Source organism: Rhipicephalus microplus, chromosome 9 (assembly GCF_043290135.1).
Source record: "Rhipicephalus microplus isolate Deutch F79 chromosome 9, USDA_Rmic, whole genome shotgun sequence".
Classification (NCBI taxonomy): Eukaryota; Metazoa; Arthropoda; class Arachnida; order Ixodida; family Ixodidae; genus Rhipicephalus; species Rhipicephalus microplus.
This window is the reverse complement of record NC_134708.1, coordinates 104732848-104753298: the sequence shown is the minus strand read 5'-3', so window position 1 is coordinate 104753298 and position 20451 is coordinate 104732848. Positions and strand designations below refer to the sequence as shown.

At 45.2% G+C, this 20451-nt stretch overlaps 1 protein-coding gene across 1 annotated transcript in view; it reads left to right on the top strand.

The window, feature by feature from the left end:
- The first annotated feature begins 815 nt into the window (after positions 1-815).
- LOC142772320 (uncharacterized) overlaps positions 816-20451 on the top strand; it is a 112383-nt gene continuing 92747 nt past the window's right edge. The window contains exons 1-5 of the mRNA XM_075874520.1: positions 816-924; positions 6697-6744; positions 12701-12727; positions 12815-12830; positions 14660-14760. Of these exons, the coding sequence (XP_075730635.1) occupies positions 852-924; positions 6697-6744; positions 12701-12727; positions 12815-12830; positions 14660-14760 (265 nt within the window). The 5' untranslated portion in view covers positions 816-851. The remainder of the gene's footprint in view (positions 925-6696; positions 6745-12700; positions 12728-12814; positions 12831-14659; positions 14761-20451) is intronic.

Sequence of the window (20451 nt, the reverse complement as noted above, 5' to 3'; positions counted from 1 at the left end):
TCACATTATGAGTTTTTGTGGGCACGTTAGATGCTGTGTTCCAATACTCGCCATAGACAACTAAGTAGACAGCTTAATTGACGGCGGCCACTTTAAGTCCCATTCCGATTCTCACGTAGCCGGCAAAATAGACAGCTCCGAGAAGACCGCAACTTAAACAAATACGATGCAGGCTACTTTGCTGTCTAAACAAGATGGCAGCTCAGCGAGTCGCTCAGATAGATCAAATCTCGCCGGAATGTTATCTGCACACAAAGAGACACTTCCCCAGACGCTCAATGGGAGAAACGTTTATTTGTTTTTGATTTCAACACGAAATAAGCTAGAAAATACAGCTGTTACGTTTGTTTATTTCCGCTTTTTCTTCTCGACGCGAGGTGGCGCATCGTCGCGTAAAATCAGTCCAGAAGTGATCCAATTCTCGGACAGCATGGACTCGGTGCTGTTTTCTAAGCAGTCTGCGTAGACTGTCTACTAGCTGTCTAAGAATCGGAACATAGCCACAGAATCAAGTGTGATCACCAGCATTGGGTGTGAGCCATAATTTGTTGAAGAAGGAAAAAAACGCTGCGCCATAGAACGAACGTCTGGTAGTTAATTCATTCCTACCTACCCCCTTGATTGGTAATATTGACAGTCCTTTATTGACTGAATAATTCATTTTTCTACACGTTAACTTTGAATTCTTTTGCGCCATCATAATTACCTCCAATTTATTTACAAACCCCCGTAATGGGTTCGAGCAACAACCTAGGTAGAAACATGCAAGAAAGCAACCACAATACTTCCTTGCCCTATTGCGAACAGTGGGTCTGCGCCACAATTCATTTGCGAACAAGAAAAAGAAAAGTATGGCTAACCCGTTGGTGATGTCAGCCCCGTCTCCTTACAATATTGCGTCTCCCCTGGGAACCCCGCAAGCGCGTAAGTAATTTTTCAGTTTGAGTTCATACTGCAGATTGCCAACATTAAAATTGAGCTCAAAAATAATGTTTTGGATCTGGTCGATCCAGGGGTTGGTAAGCCCAACTGTCGTACCCCACCTTGATAACCTACTACGAGTTGAAGACAGCCAGTGTTCTCTTACAGCAGATGTTTGTCAAACTATCGGGGCTTGAGGAAGCCCAACAGCTTTTTGAATGTGCCACGGAACACCTAATTTCAAAGGGTAGGTGATAACACCTCCCGACACGAGCATGTATTAACAGTACTTGCGTTCAGCTGCTGTCTGTTCTTCAACATCGAAGTCATCGTTGTTGGTGTTGAACTCTCGATAGTAGAGCCGCGAGTCCCCCTGTATCGCATAAACTACCTGCTGACCATAAAATGCATGCGTCAGCACCGCACTGCGTAAGGAATCTGTTCACGAAAATGAAGCACCCACCGTGCAGAGACCATTTTTTTAAATCTTTTGCGAAAGAAACAAAAAAAAAAAGAGGTGGCCTAGTCGCTAAGCGAAGCTGATGTCGACCACTACAACGGAGATAAAGTTAAGCCTGAATAAGGCTGAATGCTTGTATAGTCCACAACCGTTCCAAAGAGATGCCTTTAACACGTATCAAACACTCGGTGCATGGTTTACTTACGTATTTTACATAAAGCAGTCCCAAATAACCATGTATGAAAACCTTGCCACGGATCATCGACGTAACGTGAACCACAATTGAAACGTCGATTTCCTCATTGCTGTCGTTTGCACCTGTTTCAATTCTCACGAACATAAATTACCAACGCGTAGCAGGTTCAGTCACCGCTGTTCAACTTGTTGGGAAAGTTTCATGGCGTGTCCTAGATGACAAGACTACTGCTGTTACCACGTGGGTCTCTCCCTTTTCGTAGAATCACCATGTGCGGATTCGGCATACGATTACATCGTTAAGTCCAAACACGATGCAAAGTTTTTTTGTCTAAAAATAATTGAGCTGGGGGTAAAACGGGAGTGAACTTCACTCGTTGTGACCACCCAGGAAACCCTAAGGAGACCGGTACGAAAACCCTAGCTTTCACAGAACGCAGTTTGAGAAACTATTGTAGCACACTTGCCTCGAGTAGGAGTGAAAAAAAAACACTACTTTTTCTTGAATCTTGGCACAAGACTGTTTTATTTGTCACGAAAATCCAGGGCTTGAAAGCGCGATAACACAAAAGGGGCGTCGCTACTTATCACCCGCAGCACGCCGGAGATAAAATGAGGAAGGTTGGCCGCGTATGCGCCGTGTACTTTGACATCTGAATTGGTACGCACACACTACCAAATATGCACTAAAAACTAAAGCAAATATGAAAGAAGCCTTAATTTTTTGTCCTACTGTTTCAATGGAAACACTTGGAATAGCTAAGAAGGAGGTATTTCGCCAGATGCTCACATTAGATACGAAAAAAATCGAGTGGTCCCGATGATGTACCAACTGTATTCCTCAAGTGATACGCCAAATGAATGTCACATTATCTGACAATTATATTAAAGAAATCTTATACAACGCACTCACCGTCACGAGATTGGCGCACTGCATTCGTCAATCCTGTATTTAAAGGTGGGAATCACAAACCGGCAACAAATTACCACCCAGTATCACTCATTTTCGTTGCTTGCAAAGTGTTTGAACACATAATTGCAAAACACACACTCGCATTTCTGGATCAGAACGCTTTGCGGTACCCTTACCAACATGGCTTCAGGACGGAGTTATCAACCGTGACCCAGTTAATAGGAACCATTCTTGATTTTCCGAATGCTATAGATATAAAACAACACGTTGATGGGATATGTGTGGATCTCGCGAAAGCGTTTGATAAAGTATCCCATATCCAATAATCGTCAAATTACGTCGTGCAGGAATAAATGGATTCGTAATCAAATTGACTGAAGCTTATTTAACACATCGTACGCAGGTAGTGAAACTGGATGGTCACTTATCACAACCCTTGGCTGTACTTTCGGGAGTACCCCTTGGCTCTGTGTTGTAACCACTATTGTTCGTCCTGTACATCAATGATATTAATAGTGTGCCATAAGAGGGTGTTCATGTTACACTTTTCGCAGATGACGTCTTAGTCTATGCCGCCATTACCAAACTACACGAACAAATCAAAGTTTAGAACTATTTGCAAATCCTAAATAACTGGTGTAGGCGGTAACCAATTTTGCAGTTGACAGACGCTGAAACAGTGTCGATATGGGAAAGTTAGTCAGCTGCTTGATTTTCGATCCCCGCTATGTAGCGGTTGTCCATAGAAAATTCGGAAATAAAAGAAAGCGGGCGCAGCTCAGCTCTCTTTCTGAATATGATTGACTGTTGTTCTTTAACACATGTGTCAGCAGCTCGGGGTCCGTTAAAGTGTGAAAAGTGTGGCCTTCGAGAAAGAAACGGAAATGCTTTAGCGCACAATAAATGGTCAGCATTTCTCTTGCAAATGTGCTGTGGCGCACTTCCGCCTGTTTCAGCCGTTTCAAAAAAAAAAAAAACGTATCGCTTTCCAGTCCTTGCCATCGTATTGTTGCAGCACTGCTCCCACTGCCGTCGTTGAAGCATCAACCATAAGCCGCGTTGGAAAGCGGGTGCATCAGAAGTTTTGCAGATGCCGGCCGAGATTTGACGTCCTGAAGACTTTTTCGCACTCCGCGGACCAGCGAAACTCGGGCGTTTTCTTTGCATCTCGGGGCAGCAAGCCAATTAGCTGCTGTAGAATGTGCGCACAGGATAGAATGAAGCGCCGATGGAAAACGATCAGCCGGAGAAACTCGCGCAACTTGCGGAAAGAGGTAGGCGTGGCAAATTCTTGAACTGCTTTTACCCGTGAATCGAGCTGCAAGATGCCCTGCGGGGTGATTCTATGACCTAGAAAATTTTTTTTCAACACCAAACACGCACTTTTGGAGCTTCAAAACCAGACCGTGCTTTTCGAGACGCTTGAATAGGAACCACAGGTGGTTTTTGTGCTCTTCCGACGTTTTGCTAATGAACAAAATGCCATCAAGTAGACAAAGACAAAAGGCAGTCCGCGAGTGAGTGTATTCATAAAAAGCTGGAATATCTGTGCCACATTCTTCAGTCCGTACAGCATACAAACAAATCCAAAGAGGTCAAAAGATGCTGTCAAGGCCGTCTTTGGGACGTCGCTTGGTTCGACTGGAATCTGGTGATAAGCGGCCATCTTATCCAGCTTAGTGAAGGTGGTCGTTCCCACGAGGTGAGCGCGGAAGTCATGGATGTGAGGGAGAGAATATTGGTCTGCCGTTGCCACAGCGTTGAGTGCCTGATAATCGCCATAAGGCCGCCAGTCACCGGGCTCTTGTATTGGCACCATGTGCAGCGCAGAAGACCAGTTGCTGGAAGAAGACCGGGTAATACCGCGTTGGACCATGTGATCGAACTCACGGTGGGCAAATCTGTGTCTTTGTCTAGCGAGCCTCCTAGGTCTAGCCTTGACGGGGGGTGCGATGGTGACAATGTGATGAGTATCCTTGTGATTTATTGGCAGTTCGGCGTTCTGAGGTTCGGTAATATCAGGCGATTCCACCAGATTGTTTTGAAAGCGTGACGCTGGGTTGAAAGTGCAAATGCCGCATGAGAGTAGGTCAGACTTTCGTCCGACAGCTGCGAGCGAAGTGACCTTGTCTTTGAGACGATGCTCACGAACGTAAACGTCAACATTGAAGTGGCTCGGAAAGTTCATGTTCAGAATGGCAATTCTGACATTGGCCACAACGAAGAGCCAACGAAATATGCGCCTGAGTACGATATCTATCCTCATTGAATGCATTCTATATGATTCAATAGGAGTATTATTGACTGCAATTAGGCTAGAAATAGACATGCCGCGTCAGCGATGTTGAGCAGTTGCCGGTAGAATAGGTAATTCAGCTCCGGTATCAACAAGGAGGCGTGTGCCGGTGATGTGGTCGACCACGAAGAAGAGGCGGGTTGAGCGATAGCCCGTGTCGCATTCTGCCTTTAGCGACAGGAGGCCTGTGGGTTTCCTGTCCTGGAGCATGGTTGGGTGCAGCGAGTGGCTTGCTCTCTGAAATGGCGGTGGTACCAGCAGACGCTCTGCTCAGTCATGAGATGTCACGGTGCGTCGGAATTCGAGTACGTGACGACGAATGCTGCCGTGCAAGACGGTGTTTGTTGGACGGAGTCAGGTTTTCGACTGCGGCAGCCAGCCGGTCGACCCTGTCCTTTTAACGACGTAAGGGGTCCGCATGTTCAGAACTTCCCACTGTGACTGCTGTTTTTGCAAACGTACGGATCACAACTTTGTTGCATACTTGCCCCCAACTAGGAGCGAAAAGCAAACACACCTACATTTCTTGAAGCTTGACAACATTACTTTATTTGTCACGGAAAATAGGGCTCGAAAATGTGATAATACAAAAGGGGCGCGCTGTTTATCGCCCGCGGCACACCGGAGATAACATGAGGTAGGTAGGGCGCGTATGCGCCGTTACCCTCGCATCTAAATTGGTACGTGCCCACAACAAAAATAGTCGGGGCCACCGGCATTCACTTCCGCTACATCATCAATAACAGCTCTGCGCATACCGCTTAAAATATAGGGTGTGGATGATGGATTATACTACTCACCTACTCATCATACCAAGATTGGGCGTGAGTACACAGAGTAGAAAACGAGGAATATACAGATAAACAATGATGCTAAGACCGCTAATGTCGTGTAATGCGTCTTCACATTGATATGGGCAAAACTAACAAACACAAGGGTTTTAACGATATAGCATTAGAGAGGTCATGCAGCAGAAATTCTGCCATCGACGTCGGCACCGTTGGTTGTGCGCAAAAAATTGACGAAGAAGCAAATAAAATAAACAAAAAAATTCAATCCCCTTGACTATTCAACCCAAGCCGTTCGCACGGCAAACAGGTGTCCTGCCACAAAGCCACGATGCTATTTGCAGCTGCTGCGGAAAAAAAGCACTACATGAATGCCATGTAGCGGAAGGAGTCTCCTTATCGCATTTGGTTCGACAGGTGTTACGACGAAAACGAACCCGTTCGGCGATTTCTAGGCGCATTTCGGAGACCTTCAAACTACGCCCGAAAAATGCAAGGATAGCGCATTAATCGCCGGTAAAAACACTTAGGAACTTTCAAACAGCTCCAAAAATGGATGACTATTCCACCTAGCGGAAAACACTTCACGTCTCTCCAGAGGCATTGACCTAGCAAACAGCAAACGCTGTATAATGTGTTGCCATCTGTGAGGCATCGCGAGATCCTTTATGGCCTTCGAGATGGCAAGCGCGTGGCGTGTATGCAGGAGGCCATGCGACTCTTGCTTAGGATAAAAAACCTGCAGGTGCTATTCAAATGTGGCGCGCGCGCGTGTGCGTGTGTGCGTGTGTGCGTGTGTGCGTGTGCGTGTGTGCGTGTGCGTTTGTGCGTGTGCGTGTGTGCGTGTGGGTGTGCGCGCGTGTGTGTGTGTGTGTGTGTGTGTGTTACCGCTTAAAGGGTGCACTAGGGTCCGGATTTTGCTATCGCGTTCCACTCCTAAAGGTGAAGCTTGAGGAACCTTCAATGTTTTGCTCACTTTTTTATTGAAGTATAAATATATCATTTCACAAACTGCGTTTCAAGGCAGCATAATAGCCACACTTATTGATATGAGCTTTTCTGATGCCCATAAACAAAGAAAATACACGTGCTGAAAGCGTGTTTCATTTCTTCTTTGTTTTAGGAAGAAGGTTTTCTGATGGATCCATGACAAATGACTCATACACAAACAGTAAGTGCAATAAGTCTTGTTATCTTAAGCAGCGGGTAAGTTAGTTCAAATATACAACTTGCTCCAATATTCCATTCCAACTAGTTTTATGGAAGACGGGCACCTTAATAAATATCAAATCGTCCTATAGAAACCAGTATAATTGTAGTGTCCTTCAAAAGCGAAAGTTCTCAACCGCCATGAAATTCGTTACTCATGAAAGACATAGAAACACGCAATGGAAAGATTGTTTCAAAAATTAGAGTGAATTTAGGACGCGTTTCTCATGTTTGAAAATATCTACCCTTTAGCCATGACAAGTGTATTTGCAAAACTTTGAAAATCTGTCTCTTCTGTCCTAGCAGTGTGTCCCATTAGCCCAAAGAGGTAGCAGTGGTGACGCCTGGTTGTAGGTGTGAGTGACATCACGTCAAAGGCCTTTGAACGCCCACCGTTGCACGCCTACATAACATGCGCTTACCTATATATAGTACGTGGTTTCGTTGTTTTCATTCGCTTTTAGGGGCAAATATCCTTATGACGTGGGCCTGTCTGCCATAGCGTCACCTTAGCCACAGCTAATACTCGGAGCACTCACTAGATGGAGCTGCGACCCTTGCTGCCTTCCGATTGTAGTGTGACAGGCGACCCTCGCTCCGATGCGTACTCTTTCTCGCTCGGCAGTGGTCAGTCCATGCGCGTCGCTACACTCTAGGCGCGGTAACATTTACTAAAAGTACACTTTCACAAATTTGTGTACCTATAAAGTAAAAGCCGTTTAGTAACCTTTGAAGTATTAACAATTTTGGAAAATGCACAAATTGACTTTTAAATGAGGGGTTACGGAAATGACCTTTAGTACCCGTCCACAATATCGAGCGTTGTCGCGTCATAATAGAGGTTACAGTACACAGTACACTGTTTACACAAACCGGCTAGTGGCAGACTTTATACGGCCGCCATTATGAGCCTCTCCTTTCCTTCGCTCTTCCTTCTTCAACGCACTCCAGGTCGTTACGCTCATCGCCTCCTGAGGTGCGCCACAGCAACGGATGATGATATGTGGTGTTCAACGTCTCAAAACGGCCATATGATTATGAAAGACGCCGTAGTGAAGGGCTCCAAAAATTTGACCACCTGGGGTTGTTTAACGTGCACCCAAATCTGAGCACAAAGGCATCAGTATTTCTGCCGCCATCAATATTACAGCAGCCGCAGGCCAGAGCAACGGAATCATAGATTTCCAGTCTTTCGGACTTCCTGCTATGCCTGCCTTCTGATGTTCTTTAACCAGGCCTTATGTTGTTTTATACATGGTTCATCTATGTACATTGTTAAATGTAAACTTCTGCGGAATACTTCAGATGGAACGCGCTTCTCGAAATACGCGCGGTGAGCGTTTTAATTGGTCAAGTACATGGCTGTGTACACAACGCAATAATTGCAGCGGCCGAAGCCGAACTCGTCACCTTCACTCATTAGATGAGGGAGACAGAAAACCCGTGCGCCTATACGTGGTTACTTGCACTTAGCATGCAATAGGGTATAGATGGTTCAACAATTACTAGTAAAATGTGGTATGCATACTAGTATCAATCAAGGCGTGCGATATTATAACTGTGCCATGATGTACCTGTTGGGCTATTCTTCCTCAGCCCAACTTCTCATACTTCAGCACTACTTCGGAGATACTCTCACTTGCAGCTTGAACAATTGACCCTCCTACCATTGTCACGCTCCGAACATCAGGTTTTGAACGCCAGGATCCTTCTGAAAAGGCAGTGCTGCTTTAACGGGGCAACTGCCATGTATAAGATCTTTTCAGGCGATTTCGTGTTAGTGGTCGGGCTTAGTTGAAAAAAGAGTAGGTGTATCGATGCAAAGTTCGTCGAGCTTTGAACGCTCTTTTGTTTCGGAGCCGCAAGAAAGCGAGTTTTCAAAATTTTCTTTAGAGCGCCTACAGCGTTCTTCCCGTCCAGCATATCATTGCAGCCGAAACTTCGTCGTAAAAAGCCAAAAGTGTGGTGTGACTGGAAAACTTGACAACTTGAGTGTGAGGACAACGTTAAAATGCGTCACGGTAAGTGAATGGCGTGTGCAGTTCAGGTTTGATTCAGTTGCGAAGACAATAGCAATACACGTCTCCTTACTGAAAGAGTTTCCTGCCAAGCTTTCATTCTTCAAGTCTTCGATGTAATTGAGGAAGACAGTGTCTAATTATTGAAGCCTCGGGTCTTGGCCGTCTGCGAACAGTCGAGCGTCTTCGTTGCTACAATGTATATACTGTTGGAACTCACTGACGCCAATGAGCGTGTGTCAATTACGCATCATTTTTATGAACTTGATGGTAGGCTCCATTGATGCGAACTCCAAGTCACAGATGTGTCCGGCCTGGTCTTTGAGGCAGCTAATAGCTGTTGTAACTGCTGCCGACAACAACCGCAGAGCGTGCCTAACGTTAATTGTCTCTATATTTGAAGGGTGCACATGCTTGCGAGTTAGCAATCTCGCTGGACTCATTGAAGAATACGTCTGCGTCTTATACGATTGTTTAACATGCTTTGATGACACCTGCTAATCTCTACTGAAGTCCTTTGCCAAGAACAGAGATCTGAAATTTTTACGATATGACTATTGTGAGAAAAGAGGTATATTTCTTTAGCAGAGTCAGCGGGATGTGGGGTACTAATGGCTTCTTCGCCAATAAATATGATGTTCATGGCTGCACGTTGATCTTGTGATTGTCTGTCACGAGCCGGATAACGTCAAAACTAGCGTCTACTGTCTTTTCAGCACGCGACTTATGACCAGAGTAAGTTTCTTACCGGTTCAGCTTTTGTAGAAAAAAAATACACGACAGCTATCTTCAACCTTGCGCCTAGGCTACCCAGGAGGAACCAGCCAGATGTTCTTCTCATTTGGGAGCTAGTTGTTGCAATTCAGGACCGATGTTGACGTCGCCAACATAGGCATCCTGCTGCTAGTTGTACGTCTGTTTTTGCTGTATCCTCATCTCATCGGCAATGACGCCGCAAACCTTAGACTTCGGTGTCTCTCAATTTTCTAGTTCTGTTTGGAGGCGCTGGCGAAAGAGCATGCTGAAAAATACTTCTCCGGAGATGCTGCCAAGATATTTCGGCAAAGTAGTGTGACATGGCCAAGTTAAATTCTCGAACCTAATGTATTGATCGGCTTTGGTCAATAAATGTCGATTGACGATGATGTGTCTGATCATTGTTTCTTACCACGTCGCTTTCTCTTTCTTACGATACTTAATTTGATCTAACCGTTACACAGCTTTTGTAACTCCCTCTTCGGCATCAGCTACAACCACCAAAAATGCGCTTACAGAGCACTCTTCTTTAAGTTTTTCGAGCTCGTTCTTGTAGGCATTTGCACTTTTTCACACCCTTTCATTTTTGGCTTTCAGACCACGTTCCTTTTCAAGCTATCGATTGCGGTGAAGATCCGCTTGGGGCTGTCTGAGTTTTCAGAAAGCGCTTGTAGGGCATAGTCACCTTCCTTCTGGCGCTCTTGGTTGCGCTAACCGCGACAAGCACATCTTGCTTGTTTGCATTTAGGGCGCGTGTTGCGAAATTCATCACCACTGCAGGCCCTGTGATGGTGAGCAACCCTACGTCGTGATTGCCACTGAATAAACTGGTACTTTACTGCACGGGCTCTCTCAGGCTCGCGTTATCACTTGTTGGTGACTCCTAAGTTTTAGGACCACTTGCTTCCTTCTCGCTTCCTACAGTATACAAGACTGCGGTATCATTCTTGTCATGACTGCCGGCATTGCTCAGAGAAGGGTCATGCTTTCTTTCCCGTATTCTTCCGTCCCGCCTTACTGCGTCCCTTTCGATGTCGGCGGTCTCTGCAGTCGGGTCGTCAAACACGCTTGGAACAGCACCCGGTTTTAGAGATCGTCTTGTGCAACCGTCTCTGAATTCCGATCGAAGAATGTGCAGACTACAAACCACAGACTAGTTTGAGGGTACTGTTTGCACTCACTCTTCCCTAAAGGTGGCCGTTAACAATCGCTCACCTGAAGTGCTTTCAGCTGGTATCTCATGAAAGAATACATCGTCTTGGTTTTGCCGCTGAATAGACCTCCACTTTGGCATGCAACAATAGCGCATGCCCGAGTGTAGATGGTTGGATGAGACGCACGGACACCACAGGCAGGTACAAACATTTCGAAAGAAGAGAGCAGGTAGTAGCAGTGATGCAAGCGTGCGCACTGCCTAGGAATGCACTAGGAATGTACGTCTGCTAGCTGTCATTTTCTCTCGCACAAAACGACGACAAACAGTTTAAAAGACAATGTAACGTACCTCCCGCCATTTAGAACTTATTATTTATCTTTTTTGCGATCAGTTTTGTCATAATACTAGTTGTTTGTTCGTCTGCAGTAGTTATCAAATGAAACCGCACACTGCGCGTATTTTCTCTGCACGCTGCGCGAACGTCGTCACGAAGCATTTTCCCCCTGCGGTCTATAGGGGCGCCTCAGTCGAGAGTTATTCGGGACATGCTTCTGTACACGACCAATTTGGAGGCTTTGCAAAATGTTGAGTTGTTGCACCGTCCGCGACGAGTGGCGCTAGTGACTGACACTGTTCTAAAATGAAGGAGAGAAAGGGTGTGGTAGCTGTTTTTTTTCTAATGGAGGCAGGTAAGTGCTCCAGGAGGCAATGACACGAGGCGCGAGCACGCGGCAATAGACTGAAGAAGCCAGGTGGCGCTGTGGGGCTGTGGACGGCGCCACCGTCACAGGATGCGCGATATGATGCAACCATGAAATGGTCAGCATCAAAAGTGTTTATTAAGTACGCGTGCTGCCTACAATTGACATCAACAGATCGTTTCAGCCATGGAATTTTTTTAGCTAACATAAAGTTAACCATACCATTTGTAGTATGACAGTTGATGGGACAAGCATTTACCCAATTTAGGGTTTACGACTGCATAGCGCCTGATGACTGTTGAGGAGAAACCTTAGATAGGACCTGAGTAAATAGATATTTCAGCATTTCCAATTTTTATGTGTGTACGGCCGTATTATTTTGTTGAATATTTTGAATATAACAAGTTACTGTTTTTGACAGAGAGATTGACGTTAATTTTTTTCTTAGAGAAAACGCCATTCTATAAGATCACGTTCTGTGTAGGTAGACGTAATTTTTGTGGTGAGCCGCGACGTAGGTGATGAATCGACAATGTCTCAATTTCACTTGTTTTGCTTCAGCACACATGTTTAACACCGTAACCTACGGCTCGGTATATTGAAAATAGAACCACTTTGTGACGTTATTTTTATAGAAGTGAATTTTCGGAGTACGCAGGGATAACAACACGCGTTTTGCGGCCCTGCATCAGAATTTTCACAGTGAATCTCCTGTTCAGAGGAGCGGTTGCCCACCTTCAGCTATATTATCAGAGCTATTTACAGCTGAATAGTTTTCACACTGGTAAAATGATTGTCACAAGTTACGCAGCGTTATACCTACTACCTATAAAGATTTTCATCACAAAATTGATGAGTAAACAACACCATTTTCCTAATAACCTGCATACAACGTGCGCAAAAAAGGGCGAAAAGCGGCGGTGGCGCAGGTAAGTCTCTTCCGTGAGGTCACATGACCACGACAGCAGTGATTGCCAGTGTTTTTTCTCGGGGATAATACTCCTGGAACATCCCGCAATCTTCGTCCTAGCAGCCTTGTCTCTACACAAATATAAATTGGTTCTTTTGTGGGCGTTTTAATGTGTAAGAATGATGTTGTAAACCTACAGGCATGCATGGCGAGAAAAATTACCTGGTGAAAAGTGTTTAGAGCACATTGGAAATCTCATGAAGGAGACGGCTGAATACGTTCATGATGGATGAATAACTGCTTCAGTATAAAGCAGCGAACTCGCCTACAGATGTGTAATACTGAACGTGTCGTGTTCTTTATTTTTCTTATCACAGGACCCTATTCTATGAAAACCAATGAGGGTAAGACCACATTTAGAATGCTTGGTTCAGTACAGGTGTGCGCAGTGGCATTTAATTGTATTTTATCATCTGCATTTTCCTTTACAGTGGCATTAATCAAAATGTGAGTACACACAAATATTTGGGGACAGAGTTGGTTAGGTCAAACGAATGCAAATATTTGTAAGTGTTGAAATGCGCGAAAAGTGCCTCTATGCGCAAACTTTCTGCACGCTTGGTAATCATTTGGCGGTACAACGAGTATCCAAATTTCATGAAATGAATGACTTGCGATGCCCACAGGTTATATTGAAGTCTTTGGAAATTCTAGGTATGCTGGATCATTCGTTCCTTTAACACAAAAATGACGAACCGCTTAATAAAAGTCTGTCCAAATCATCTCACCAGCTTAAATCTAACACACCAATGCACGTTAAGAGGCACCTTTGTCGAATTTACTTGTGACATGAGAAAACCCTGAGAAAAGGCCATATCGTGGAAAAAAAACTGCTGCCAGGATGTCGGACGTTACCTATTGCTGTTCGCACAACCTATTTCCGAATCGTATTTGCACCATTCGCATCTGCCTATGGTGTCTGGTTGCTGACATGAAAGTCGCGGGAAGAAGTCCCCCTTATGACGGCCACTTTATTATGAAGGCTAAAGAGTTAAAACCTTATAAAGGTGAAAGGGAAGGAACCGAAATTGTCGAAATAACCCAAGCTCTGAACAGTATGGCTTCTGCCATATTTTTTATTGTGGTTTTTGGACATGCAACACATAAAAAGGCTGTTACTATTACTCAGCTTAGTCTACTCTGTAACGTAAAACATAGCTTCACGTAGCTGTGCAGAGAAGCCACTCAGTGCTGTTTAACCTCCTCGGTCTCTGGTACCCAATTGGGTGCCGTTGTTCTGAAGGCTACATATCTGCGTGTCCAACATTGTTTTCGCTTAATAAAGATGAGTTAATTTAACGAAGTTCTAAGAAGTGATGCCTTTTGTCTAGTCACATTTGCACAACAAGCGAACAAAAATGACTGAGTACTGCACGAGCACTCGGCCGCGTTTTTGTGATAAGTGAAACTTTTCATTTTTTTAGTTGTAGCGTGAACGACATTGTCTATAGTGTCTTACTTTAGCTTTGGATGCCTTGTACAATATATTGAAAGTCATTTTGGTCTCATATTTTTGTTGCACTAAGTCTTAAAGGCTTCGAAGGATCAGGAGTACGCAAATGGGCGCCATCAAATTTTGTGACAACCATTCAATTTTTCGGATTCATAATTTTTCTGCGTTTGTTTTTGAGGGCAGATAGTAAATAATACAGTTATAAAAAAGCTGTTTTCGTCTATGCATACTTGGGAATAAGGGGGTAAAGCAAGGAAATTTGACAATTATTCAATTGGCGCACGATGCCCCAACGTTAATAATTAAATTTTTTTAGAAGTCTGCTTCGCAGTTTTCACCGCCACATTGAGGGATTCCACTGAAGTCGCTCATACCAGTGGTCTTTCCTTCATTGCAGTATCCTTGTCGCTTGATACTACAGAGTTCGTAAGGCAACGTATAATTATTATGCCCATCAGCCAATAGTTCCCCTTTGCCTGATGCCGTTATAGCTCCATTAACTATCCCTGTGAAGATAAAAAAAAGTAGTGGTGTCACCTGGCAAGAATAAGACGCACGCAGGGCCCGCGGCAGACGCAACCAGAGCAAGCAGATCAATAGAAGCGATTTTTCTATAACGTGACCAGGGCCTTGTTCTTCGTTTATTACTTTTATGAATGGGCACGAAGGTTCTCCCGTGCTGCTATATCCAAATTTGTTCTTGTTCTGTAGTTACCGCACTTGCGTTTAACGCTTGCGCGCATGCCATTTTTTTTCATAGACAAGAACGAAACGAACCAGCTTCTGAAACTGCTTCTCCTTACGCATTTTTTTTTATGCGCAGACAAAGCCAGCAGGACGAATTCATGTGTATCGTCGGATGCATCTTGGGAACTGTGTTCTTCCTTGCGTCATTCATAACCATTATTCTCCTCTCCTCACCAGGTGAGAAAGCGGTTTTTGAGTTAGTCACTGTTCTTAAGGGTTTTTCTGCAAAAGAACTTGTTGCTGGGCCAGTCGGTGTCGGATCACATTTACAATGTAGCGTAAAAACGACAAGACGGCCACGGGAAACGACTCATCACAAGCGCTGATGACAACAATATTGAAAAAAATTGAGGCACATAATATATCTTTCAACCAAGCAGGCGCGAGGGATGCACCCGGCTGGTTACAGGGGGCGCTACGCAATGATTACGCATCAACAGTATCACTTAAAAGACGTTTGTTTCGAAGCAAGCAGGACAACAGACGTCTGACAGAATCAATACCAGGGGTGGGATGCAAGATGAACCGAGCTTGCTCCGAGCTCGCTTGCGGTGGCCGTGGCATGAAGACAGTGCGGAGCACGTGATGGCAGCATTGAAAAAATGGCTACACGAAAGCGCGTTGCGTCGGAAACGCATGTGGGACATTTGTGGTGGTTATCGAAGAAACACCGTGTGCGAGCACGTCAGCGTCGCCACTCACTCAACGTTTTAGAAGTGCAGCAACGTAAGCGTGATTGTTGTACTGTATTTTTACCAACTCCACACGTGCCTCCCACAGGCGTGTTCGTGGGCGTATGTGCTCTTTCGCCCAGGTTTCGTTCAACCTGCGACATGAAACTTTCCTTTCTGGAAGACAGCAAGGCTGCACAACCAGCGCTTCTATCAAGTACTGTGGACAAATTTATTGACAAGTGGTCACCAGGGCCGCTGGCATCTTGTCGGCAACATGGCTGTGATTGCGTATGTCGTGAGCGCAGTGAAATTGAATACGAGACATAGGGTGGTTTTGAATAATGTTCACAGGTGATGCGGGCATTGATTCAGTTGCGGATGTCATATGACTTTTAGAACAGCATTTGTTAGAGGAAAGTCTAGGCACTTTAAGCCCCGACCGCAAATCAAAATGCACGGAAGCTACACACACCATTTCACAGAACTCGCTTGACGCGATCACCGCACGCAATTTCGGATTTTTTGTGGGTGGGCCGTGAAAGCGCACGGCGGCTCGCGTTGCAACGCATGCGCAGTGGCAGCGACCGCACCACAAGGGCTCGCGGTGCGCTATTCTCAACATCTCTTATAGAAGCCACGTGGTCGCATAACCTTTAATTCTGCGTGTGAGTTTGCATAGTTTGCACGATTAAGCTGGTAGGTGAACCATGCGCTCGCTGGCGTTGCGGCATGAGCACTGCTGCTCGGCGAGAGCAAAAGTGGTGGGTGGACTCGATATTGACCGTGGGCGTCTGTCAATCAAACTGATGGACTTGTGAACTCGGATACAAACTCGTTGATTCTGTGAAGGCCCGAATCTATCTATCTATCTATCTATCTATCTATCTATCTATCTATCTATCTATCTATCTATCTATCTATCTATCTATCTATCTATCTATCTATCTATCTATCTATCTATCTATCTATCTATCTATCTATCTATCTATCTATCTATCTATCTATCTATCTATCTATCTATCTATCTATCTATCTATCTATCTATCTATCTATCTATCTATCTATCTATCTATCTATCTATCTATCTATCTATCTATCTATCTATCTATCTATCTATCTATCTAGTCGCCTACGACTTTAGCTCTCATGGCCGTTTCCATAATGGTATCGACACCGAAATTGGTATGGCGTAACATCAGTGGATGACGAACATAAGTGGCTAGTCACAACATGAAAATCAAATTATGTATGTCATGAATGTCATGATTTACATTTCCTGGTCTTCCTGCTCTTGCGGGGGTTTCATTCACATGGCGTGTTGCAAAAATGGCGTGGTATGACATGATTGCATGACGAACACAAGTGACAGACCCTAACTTGAAAACTATGGCATGCGTGTCATGTAACAATATGACTACCTGCCACGCTCAAGATTCGCTCGCGCTCATTTCGCTAGTGTCACTTGTACAAAATTTGGTATTATGGTACGGGAATGGATGACAAAGGTATGACATTGGAGCAAACATGATAAACATGAGATGCACGTCATGTAACAACATGACTACATGCTACGCTCATGATGCACTCACGGTCGTTTTGCTAGCTTCAGATGTACCAAGTTCGGTATTACATGACACGAACGGACGAAATAGGTAAATGGCACATCCAAACATGTCAATCGCGACATGCGTGTCATGTAAAAACACAACTACATGCCACACTCATGATGCGCTCACGGCTGTTTCGCTAGCTTCACATATACCAAATTTGGTATTACTTGACGTCAATGGATGACGAAGGTGTGTGACTGGTGCAAACATGATGATCATGAGATGCATATCATGTGACAACATGAACACATGCCACAGTCAAGGCGTCAATACACTTCGACGTGACAGGGCGTGCGTGCGCGACGCTAGGCACCAGTCCTGCCATACATTCGCAGGTGCGAGCCACGTTGCTTTCACGCATGCGCGTTTCAGCGCATCCACCGTCCCTCCGTCACGAAAATAGGCAGACGCAGTGCTGTCTGGGTAACGCATCGGCGCAAAATCCAGCAAGTCGCATTTCGCGCCGTTTGCCATCCGGCCGCTCAGGTGAACGCTGGTCACGCCTGACGTGAGACTATAGAGTTGCCGCGTTTTGCTATACGTATGTCGTGGCTGCGCCCAGAGTGCGCACGAGTCAGCGTCACGTTGGAGTATATTGGGTCCTTTATGATGCGCTCGTGGCTGTTTCACTAGCTACACATTTACCAAATTGGGTGTTAAGTGACCTCAATGGATGACAAAGGTATATTACTGGTGCAAACATGATAATAATGACACGCATTTCATGCAAGAACATGACAACATACCACACTTATAGGGTGCTCGCGGCCAGTTTGCTAGCTCCACATATACTAAATTGGGCATCACGTGATGTGAATAGATGACCAATGTAAACGACGCATTCAAACATGATAATATTGACATGGAAGTCGTGTACTGCATAATTTACCTCCACCTCGTAATTATGTGCTGATTTTAAAGTGAAATATCAACCTTCCGCAATCGTGCTTCACAAATCATCGATTCTCACTTTACGTGGGATCTGCCAATTTTTTTCGTCCCCCTCTGTCCGTGCACGCGCTTCTCCTGAAACGCCGGCTCCGTGTCACAGCGTTCGTGTGCGCCGCGGACCGCATGTCACTGTCACGCCGGTGCACGTTCCTCATAGTGCACTTAGGAGTGGCCCCGCGCTCTTGTGAGACGCAGACAGCGTTCTCGTCGGCGAGTACCGCTTGAGAGAGCTCAGCTTATGGGTGTCTCTTGCACTTCAAGTTCCCAGTGATGACAGGGTGCACTTCTGCACTCAGTGAAACAGCCACTCAGTGGCTTCTGGTTTGAAAAGACCGTCCAACTTAGTCGACTGTCCTTGACGCGATGACTGGTTTCATGAACCAATAAAACTCAGCGCGCTGAGGGGTGGGTTTGACTTTTTCGTTCTGTTGGCTCGTTCATAAGGGGGTGTCACCAGAGATTGCGAAGATCCCGAGTTTCGCAAAACTCGGCCGATCTTGCATAGCGCCCCAGATAGATGTTGATAAAAAAAGGCTTCTAAGAGTTCACGCGCCTTTCTATCTCTACTCCTACCCAAGATCTTAACCTCATGAAACTTTGGATAAAAAATGCACGATTCTCATTGCGCAGAAGGTCATGCAACTATGTCCTTGTTCAAATTATCTGCGTGCTCCTTCATTCTGTCATTGACGCATCGACCAGTCTGCCCTACGTAGTACTTGCCGCATGAGAAGGGATCCTCACCCCCCCCCCCCCTTGTGGTGTATGTGGTGTATGATGGACGCACAGGCGAACAGACCGACAGAGCGACACATGAACAGACAGACAGACAGAAGGGCGAACGGACGGACGGATGAACGCATTGACGCGAAGACAGATTAAATGCAAAGTGAATAGTTCGCAAAATGATTTGTTCATTTTGTACAACCTTTTCTTCAAAACGGGCAAGGCTAAATTTTCCTTCTTCATAGTTCATCTTTCAGATGTCGAATACCAAGAGGAGCACGTGATACCACGGGACATGACGTACACATTACCTACCCTAAATCTAACATGATGACAAGGCACCTTCGACCAACATCAGCTGTCCTATTGATACACCGATCAGTCTGTCTCAGGCACTTTATGCTGTTTGTTGCCCTTATCCTACTAAAAAAACATGTAAATAAATAATGCACCTGTCACTTCAATTGAAATTACCCGTTGCCGTGCGCGCAATTTTGTGTAGACAAGTTACAGTTTTGATTGATGATTGATATGTGGGGTTTAACGTCCCAAAACCACTATATGATTATGAGAGACGCCGTAGTGGAGGGCTCCGGAAATTTAGACCACCTGGGGTTCTTTAACGTGCACCCAAATCTGAGCACACGGGCCTACAACATTTCCGCCTCCATCGGAAATGCAGCCGCCGCAGCCGGGATTCGAACCCGCGCCCTGCGGGTCAGCAGCCGAGTACCTTAGCCACTAGACCACCGCGGCGGGGCAAGTTACAGTTTTCTTGATGCGTACAATAAAATGTATTTATTTCGGCTTTTGCTTGAACTGGGGGCCTCAAAATTGTACAGTACGGAAGTATACCAGCCGGGCCAATATACTAAAAATAGTTCTGGTATAAAAAAAGATTCGCACTCGCCTATTTCACCAATAGCGCAAGAAAACCATGAGGTGGCGTGTCAACGTGATATAACTTCTTGCACGAAATCTGGTTACCACGCCAACAGTGGCCGAAAAATCTACGTAGAAGAAGCGAACAAATTTGGAAGCGAAACTCTGAATAATAGCTGAAGAGGTCTGGGTTTGGACTCCTGTACGTCAACGTGGACGCTCCGAAAAAATTGTTTTGTTGGTACTTCGGACCCTACCGAGTTCTTCATCGCCTCAGGGAAGTTAACTACGAAGTTGTCCCAGCAGACACGTCCCGCCATTTTCGTAGACCACGCTCCTCGGATGTGGTTCACGTCTCAGGATGAAGTCTTACTATTCGCATTGACTGCCAGTCAAGAACTTTGAGATGTGGCACTTGCCTTCAAGACAATTGTACATTTCTTTCTCGTTTCTATCTTTTCCACCTCCTTCCTTTTTTTCAATGGACACAGGCATTTTTTACTACCTTGCGTTGTGTTTTGGAGCCGTGGCATTCATTCGATGCTTCTTTTTTTTTTTCTTGGGGAATAGGGTGATGCCACGCTGTGTTAGTGGTAGAAGAGTATGGCTGCTGTGGCTTAGTAAACAGTCGTCCACTTCGAGTTTCTGTGTATCGTTTCCTCTCGCGACAATATATTAAAATTAAATAGAAATACTCCACATGCCTCACTTTACCCCAAACTGCGGGGCAAAACTAGACACTGCGTGGGGCAACACGAGACTGTGGAGAAAAAAGCTATTCTATAAGTTTTGCGATAGAAAAAAATTGAAGTTGGCTTTGTGGACCCCTACGCAGTCCTCGCGAGACCAGTCTTTCGACTCCGTGCATTGAATCTAGAGAGAACGCGATGGTGTGTTGCTCTGAAACTCCTCGAACATCAAATACCACTACTTTCTCTTTAAGCTAATGTTGAATTTTGTTGAACACTTGTATTTCAATGTATTATTCAACAAGTGAAGGCTATATAATCTTTGACGTATTTTTT